This window comes from Pteropus alecto, unplaced genomic scaffold, assembly GCF_000325575.1.
Source record: "Pteropus alecto unplaced genomic scaffold, ASM32557v1 scaffold115, whole genome shotgun sequence".
NCBI lineage: Eukaryota > Metazoa > Chordata > Mammalia > Chiroptera > Pteropodidae > Pteropus > Pteropus alecto.
Window position 1 is genome coordinate 1,928,137 of NW_006436814.1, and position 8,757 is coordinate 1,936,893.

The following is an 8,757-nucleotide window of genomic DNA, read 5'->3' on the forward strand; positions in this document are numbered from 1 at the left end:
TGCCCCGCCCCCATCCTGCCCTGCCTTTCTCTTCTAAAATAAATGGAAGTTGTAATGTTTTTTCCCCACGACCCACTGAATTGTCTTGCATACACACTAGGACACCTATATCCTGTATTTAGACCAAGATTAAAAATTAGAATAATTTCCCTCTAAAGACTCATTTATACTTAGGAACATGACACTAGCACAGTATAAGGACACATTTTACAGTAGAGCCGTCCAGCTTAGAGGTAGGCATGCTGGAGTGGTTTTCTTTCTGCAGAGGTGATCAGGCAAAGGCTGGAGAACCACACATCATGCATGTTGTGGGTAATATCCACGACTCTAATTGTGAGTTGGGCTAACCAACTTCTGATATTGCTGCTAAGAGTCTAACCCAGGAGCAGCTTGATGGAAGAGACGCATAGGGCGAGGCACGAGGGTGGGGCGCAGAGCTTCCCTGCCCTCTCTGGGCGACAGCCTCTCAGGATCTCCATGTGTTCACCAACCCAGAAGCTCCTCAAAGGATGAGTTTCTAAACTTTATAGGATGATAAGAAATCTCAACAGATGTGACTAGCTAAAAATAAAAGATAATGCACTTTAAAGATGATCTTAAATTTAAAAAGCAAATATCAGCTTTGTGCAGTGGAGTGTTATAACCAGTGAGATTTTCCCAAGGTGCTATTATGAGTAATTAGAACCTTTCCAGTACCCCACACAAATTCAGCTGTGTTCAACTCATTGTATTTCAGTGAGATTAGAAGACAAATACACAGGAAGAATCGGGCAAGATTGATCACTAAAGAATAATTATAGCAATGAAAAATCGGAAGCAACCTAAATGTCTACAATTAGGGGTTTGGTTATGTATCTCCCCCAGTAAAAATAGCTCCATGGAGGCAGAGAGTTTTGTGTATTTTGTTCCTTGCTATAACAGCACCTAGAATAGTGTCTAGTACATATTAGGTACTCAATATTTTTTGAGTTAGATACTCAATAAATATTTAATGAATAAATGACTTTTTAATTGTTTCATATAAGTAGCAGTCTCAAAACCGGTTCGAAAGCTCTTTGAAGGAGTATCACACGTTGCTTTTGTACGCCCCCCACCCCCGACCTCACCCTCCTCAGGGCAGAATGAAGCAAGGCAGGTGGGCACACTAGTGACCCGGTCACTGTTCGTCGCACTGGATTCCCCCTGCCTCTCAAACTGGGACTCTACCCAGACTGCTGAGATCGGGGTCCACTGTGCTGGGAATGTCCTGTCTTGATCTGGATGGCGGCTCCAGGACTAGATACATATGTAAAAACTCCCAAAGCTGAGTGCTTCAGATTAGTGCACCTCTGGTGCTAACGTGTGTGTGAATGATGCCTCAATAAAAAGGTTGAAAAAAAGTCTGTTCCATTCTTCGAGATCTCCAGAGGAAGTTAAACATGCTAAATGACACATTAAGATCAGGAGAGAGTTCTGTATGTTCTTCCTTATTAAGAATTTCTAATTTATTGAAATTTTTGTTTGGAATTTACAATGAAAGCAAAATCATTTTTATTTACTTTGTCTTTTGCAGAGGCAGCACTAGCAGAATTTCACAAAAAAATCAAAGAGGCTTTTGAAGTGTTTGACCATGAGTCGAATAATACAGTGGATGTCAGGTTTGAAAGTATTTTCTTTATTCTTATTCTAAATTACTAAGAGAACTCATCAAATAGGTAACGGCTCTTTTTTTTTTCCTTTTCACATCCCTTAGATTTATTATGCTACCTACAGTATTTATTTTCACGTTTCCTGTAAAAGGTCTTTTGGTAACTATCGCTTCAGATCAGTATTGTTTCTGAATCTCTATAGTCTGGGAAAAAATATATCTATATTTGCCTATTCCAACAAACTGTAAACTTTGTGAATCAGGTAAACTCTACTGTAGCTTTGGTGCTAGGTGCATAGTTGTCCTTCGGTAAACATTTGTTAAATGAATGAATAGAATTTTCTTTGAAAATAAACAGGTATGTATTATTAAACCATAAATGGGATATGACACAGAAAGATTAATAATGTTATTTTACTTGGGAAGTGTATGAAAAGTATATAAAACCAAAGAATATAAAAAGAAGAGAGGAAGACATGAATACCGGTAGGCCTAGAATGGAGGGCAGGAAACAAAGAATAGTTTGAGACGAGAGAAAAAAACGGGCCAAAGGCAGAGGAGACTTTTCCTGAGTGTGATAGAAGCTGTAGGCTCCATGCCACCATTCCTCTCCCCTTCCCCTGACCTCGGCTTTGCACGTCTTGAACGATTTCATTGGAATTTTATCACAGTATCTGGAGGGGCGTCTGGCACTGTGACTGCCAGGCAGCCAGTGGGTTCCGCATCACTATGTAAAACATCACGTGCTGCTTTCCTCCCGGCTCCCGGGACGACCCTGGGGTCTGAAGCGGACTTCCTGGGGTCCAGTCCTGGCTTTGTGACTGTGAGTAACTTATTTATTCCCTCTGCGCCTCAGTTTTCATATCGGCCTCGTAGGGTTGGTGTAAGTAGTTCTCACAGAGTGGTTGGGGGGGTCAATGAAGTCTAAACAATTTTCATAATAAATCAAAGACAGTATTTGCTATTTTCATTCTCTTTTTTTTTTTGTACAAATTTACATTGGAGTTTTTCAAAAGCTACACGATGTGTGATATTGCACCAGATCAAATGCAGGATCACATGGGAGAACCCAGCTGTCTTCTGTTAAGTCAGGCATGGAAGACATTTGCAAACAGTTAAAGCAGTGCCCTTCGTCTAATTGAAGTTTTTTTTTTGTTTTGGAAAATATAGTTTGCTTTCATGAAAATTTTGTTATTTTTGTAAACATATAATGTGTTTTTTAATTGTGATTTCTAAGTGAAGTAATAAATATTTTTAAATTTGATGCTTAATTTGTAATATGGTAACTATAGATATATGTAGCTCATATTAAGAAACTCTTTGAGGATCTCAGTAATTTTTCAGAGTGTAAAAGGAGTTCTGAGACCAGAAAATTTGAGAATGTTGTCAGTGGACATTTTTAAATCTCTTAGAACATTATTAGCCTGGAACAAATTAGCTTGGGATTTAAAGCTTAGAACCATATTAGGTGTTATTATTTCATTTATTTCTTGTAGTAAATATTTTAGACTCTATTTTTCCTCTATTAAATCTGGATTAGCAGTGTTATATTGTACATAAAGCTCTTGTAAGACCTTTTTCCTTATTTTATGTGTTCAGTTTTGATCTTTTAAGTTCTGAAATAGTTCATTTTCCTTGTTAAATGGTTTTCAAAAGTTAACACCTCGAAAAACATTGAGGCAAGTTTTCAAAATCATTATTTAGGGGAATTTTTATTTTGCCTCATATGAAACATAGCACATAATACATTTTGACTTAAATACATTTCCTGCTCTGTGTTCAGATTTCACTCAGTAAGACTGATTGAAAATTAGGTTTTGAATAGATAATTTATTCACCTGGGAGAAAATTCAAAAGGTACAAAGAATGTACGGTGATAGGGAGAGCTCTTCACCTCTAACTCCTGGCAACCCAGTTCCCTTTTCCAACGGCAAGGTTGTTCTAAGTTTCTCGAATTCTTCCAGAGATAGTCCATGCAAATGAGTGTGTGCTTGTGTGTAATTTTTATAAATATACATAACATAAAAATAAGATTTTAAGAAACTATTTAAAAGTTTAATGCCTGATTTGGTTTGGAAAATTACTTTATACACACTGGTTATGCAGTTAATTTCCTCTTTTTAGATTAAAACATTTTTTCAATTACAGTTGGCATATAACATCATATTAATTTCTGGTGTACAACATAGTGATTATACATTTATATAATTTATGAAGTGACCACCCTGGTATATTAAATACCCACTCGATACTATATGTAGTTATTATAATATTATTGACTATGTTCCCTATGCTGTACTTTACATCCCCTTGATGGCTTTTATAACTGACAATGTGTAGATCTTAATCCCTTCCCCTTTTTCACCAATATCCCCAACCCCACTCCTATCTGGCAACCATCAATTTGTTCTTTGTATCTATGAGATTATTTCCGTTTTGTTTGTTCATTTATTTTGTTTTTTAGAATTCACATAAAAATTAAATCAGATTTAATTTATTTGTCTTTCTATAAAATTTAACATCTTAACCATTTTTAAGTATACAGTTTACTGGCATTAAGTATATTCACATTACTGTCATCCATCTTCAGCACTTTTTCATCTTTCTAAACTGAAACTCTACACCCTTTAAAGAGTAACTCGCCATTCCTCCCTCCCCCCAACCCTTGGCAACCGCCATTCTGCTTTCTATGAGTCTGACTATTCTAGGTACCTCATATCAGTGGAATCATACAATATTTGTCCTTTTGTGTCTGGCTTATTTCACTTAGCATGCTTTCAGGGTTCATCCATGTTGTAGCATGTGTCAGAATTTCCTTCCTTTTTTTTAAGGCTGAATAGTATTCCACTGCATGTAGGCACCGCATTTTGTTCATCCTTCCATCTGTCCAGGGACATTTAAGTTGTTTCCGCTTTTTGGCTCTTTGGATAACATGCTGTGAACATTGGTGTACAAGTATCTGTTCAGGTCCCTGCTTTCACTTCTTTTGGGTCTATGCCCAGAAGTAGAATTGCTGACTCATGTAGCTCTGTGTTTAATTTTTTGAGAAACTACTGTACTGTTTTCTGCAGCAGCTGCATCATTTCACGCTCCTACCAGCAAAGCACGCGGTGCATTTCCCCTCCAGTTTCTCCACATTCTTTCCAACACTCGTTTTCTGATTTTTACTTTTTACGTATAACCATCCCAGTGGGTGTAAAATGGTATCTCTTAGTGGTTTTGATTTTTGTTCCCCTAACGACTATTGATGTTGAGCATATTTTCATGTACTTATTGGCCATTTGTACATTTTCTTTGACAAAATGACTAATCAAGTCCTTTGTCTATTTTTCAATTGGATTTTTTTTTGATGTTGAGTTGTAGGATGTGTGTGTATTTTTAACGTGAGAGACTGTATGTACCATTTTGTTTTTTCACTGGTCAATAGGTCTTTGTGATTATTCTTTATTAACACCTAAAGAGCTTCCTCATTTCATTGTATGAATGAACCTTCATATATTGAATTAATCTCACATCAATGGATATTTAGGTTTTTTCCAGACTTTTGCTACAATAGTTCATGTGGCAGAGAATATCTTAGTATGCATGTTATTTTGCAAAAATGAGAATTTTCCTCTAGTATAAATTTTTGGAAATATGTCGAAGTGCACGAAAGTTTTTGGTAGGTGTTGCTATCTTGACGTATATGCTTCACTTCATGTTATGAGCATGTCTATTTCCCTCTTCTCCATTAAACAAAATTAAATCCTCAAACTTTCAAAATTTTTACCAATCTGATATCTGAAAAACGGAAGCTCACTATTAATTTTTATTTCTCTAATTATGAAAAATATGGACACCTTTCCATATGTCTGAAAGCAATCTGTATTTCCTTTCATTTGCACTGGCAGTTCGTGACCTTTCCCCATTTTTTCCATTGAATTATTTATCTTTTTATATATTAAAGATCTTAGTTCGTGAAATGTATGCCATCTGTCTTTTTACTATTTTTACTTTCTGGCATTCAAAAAATTTAAAAAATAGTCCAATTACATACCTCTTGAGTATTGATTTAATTTTTGAAAACAAACAAAAGTCAGAGTAGTTTTAATAGATTAAACTTGAGTTATCCTGAGTAAAGCTAGTTTGGTAAAAAAAAATTTTAAAAACATATTCCACAAGGAATGCCTCTAAAGTGAAGAAGCTGTTTTTTTCCCCCCATGTAGCTCATAAATTTCATATGAAAGTCATTCAAATCTTATTCACCAAAAATCTAGTTTTCTGTAATCTATGTTTTTTATCTTTGGTGCTAACAGAATAAAAAAGTACATTAGAAGTCAGTAGAGTTCCTTGCTGGCTCTATCGTTAATTTTTTATGTGCCACCCTCTTTTTATGTCATTTCCTTATCTATAAAATTGGAATAATAATACCTGATCATTAAGAGTGTCAAATGAAAAAACATATGAATGAGGTCTTAAAAGTATATAATTTCAGATCAGCTTATATATTTTTAAATATTCCATTCTAATCAAGTCCAGAACAGATTGATACCCGAGACCTTGGTGAGCTAGACAATATAGGGTCCAATCCTGGAACAAAAGTGCTGGTCTTTCCCTTTCCCCAGCCACACCCATGTGTGCCAAAGTGACCCCGGCTATGAGTAATCCAGACTCTCGCGTGTGTACTCTGTACCTGCCTCATCTACAGGAGATTTCCCTGGACAGCTTCTTGCTGTTTTCTTAGTCTTGAGGCCAACGTTCCGTGGCCCAGCAGCTCTGGGTGTCCCTTTTCACTGCTTCCATCTCAGCTCAGCACGAGCCTCTGAGGCTCGCAACACCCAGTGTTCATCTCTTTCTCTGATAAGGAGACCTAAGTTTCTTAAGCGATAGGAAGGAACCTCAAGTATATTCTGTCGTGTCTAAAATTCAATAAGTTGTGGGTAATAAGAATCTTTTTTCAATGGAATAGAAATAACTCTTCCTAAGAGGGCCGAAGGTGCCATAAGTACTACTTCCGTTCTTCACATGTAATACCATTTTTAAAGACAAGTTAATACAGCATTTCACAATTCATTTTTATCAGGTGGTAAAACGTGTGAACAGTGTGGATAAATTGCTTGGACAGTTTCCCCAAACAGTTATTATCTGAGAAAGTTTGAGGCTAATTAAAGGGCTTTGAAAAACTACATTGGTGAATGTGAATGGGTCTGCAATTGTGCAGTGGAAACATATTACAAAATAGTGGGATTGTTGGACCCAAAGACCCCTTGATAGGGAAGGAATTGGAAGAACTGGGGTTTATTCATGCGCTGATAGCTCACACATGGATGAAAGGGGTGATGAACAATGGCTACACATGGAACTTAGATAAATTTCAAAAACTATGGTGTATTAAAAATATTACCAAAGGAAGCAAACAGTATGGTATTTACATTTTAAACACAAAGTAATAGTGTCTGTTGTTTATGAATCCAAAGACGTGCGCGGTCATGATCGTTATCCTCAGAACAGTGCTCGCATCTGCAGATGGAGGGAGAAGGGATGGAGAGTGGGACTCCGGCTCTTCCTACAGTGTCTTATTGTTAAGGGAAACATCTGAAGCAAATGTGGCCAAATATTAACGTCTGTTGGATCTTGGTATTGGATGTATGGCTGTTCTATTTTTTCTGTATTTTTTTTCTGAAATGTTTTAATGCCTACAGCACCTGGTCTTCTTCGTAGGTGGTCTCCCATCCTTGTAGTAACCAGGCCCGACCTTGCTTAGCTTCTGTGATCAGACAAGATCGGGCCCGTTCAGGGTGGCATGGCCGTAGAATAAATACTTTTTAAAGAGAGGTTTACACCTTGTCTTTTCACCATTTCACTTTCCATTCGCTTTATAAAAAATTGGTTTGGCTTTTGATGAACTGTGATTAAAAGAATCAGTTAAAGATGTTTAAAAAAAAAAAAAAATCCCAAATTCTACTTCCTGAAATAGCAGTTGTTAATGTTAGAGAACTATCATTGTAGACCTCTTTTTGTCCATGTGTAACAGGAGAAATGGATAGAAGGGTGGGGAGTTAATAAGAAAGAAGGAAGGAGGAAGGAGGAAGGAAGGAAAAATAAAGAAATTATGGAAGAAGAAAGTCTGGAATATAATCTCCATAAAGGCAAGAGTTTTGGTCTGTTTGTTCACTTGTATTTCAGCAATTACAACTGTTTGGCCCATAGTAGGTGCCCAATAAATATTTATTAAATGAATGAAGGAAAAAAGTATCCTATAAAAATAAGATCGCAACAATCATGCTTTTTAGAAATGAAATATATTAATTAATTTTACGCGAATGTAACGAAAGAAAATAATTAACTTAAATTGAAGAAATTGTGGAATCTCAAATGTTTGTTGGCCATGAGAGATTATTTATTTTAATTCCGGAAAGATAATCAGAAAACAATTGAGGTTACAGTCGTTGTGTAGGTTTTTAAAATACTACCTATTTAAAATATAAAAAGTGTCAGTTGATTCCTTGCTGTGGAAGTTGAGGACATTATCACTTTAAAAACTTCTTCCACTTCTTCTCCCTCAATCCCCCAATTTATCTTAAGTACGTATTATTTTTACACTGACGAGGAAGAATATTTATACTTTGTTTAGTGCTCACGCAAGTTTTTAGTATATTTTTCCTATATTTGAATGGAATTACTGCTAACCACCATTTCCCCGACATCCTTGAATTCTTTATTTTGCTTTCCATTGTCTGGGATTCTCTTGTCAATTTTTTTTAAGAAAGTGCTCAGGGCTGTTTTTCCCTGAGTTCTTTTATGTTTAAAATGTTTGCTTTATATTTGAGTACTTTGTCCTTGAATGACATCTTATAAATTTATGCCATCATTTTAATGGTTGCAAGGTATTTCAATGTATGACTATACCATAATTTAACATATATCCTAATGTTAGAAATTTGGGTTGTTTATAATATGCTACTATTGTGTCAAGGCTAAAATTATTAATGTGGAATTGTTAAAAGACTTTACCCCTTTCCTAGACTGCCAAAAATAAATTGTGTAAGCCCAAGTTCTTTTTTCTTACTTTTCTGAAAGAAGATATTTTTTCTTGTTGGGAGATAGGGTATCTCAATCTACATAATGAACTTCTGAGAGTAGGATGGTGG

The 8,757-nt window shown here is 35.9% G+C and overlaps 1 protein-coding gene across 1 annotated transcript in view; it reads left to right on the forward strand.

The window, feature by feature from the left end:
• EFCAB2 (EF-hand calcium binding domain 2) overlaps positions 1-8,757 on the forward strand; it is an 81,776-nt gene that overhangs the window by 37,960 nt on the left and 35,059 nt on the right. Inside the window, exon 3 of the mRNA XM_015591267.2 lies at positions 1,553-1,637. Within this exon, the coding sequence (XP_015446753.1) occupies positions 1,553-1,637 (85 nt within the window). The remainder of the gene's footprint in view (positions 1-1,552; positions 1,638-8,757) is intronic.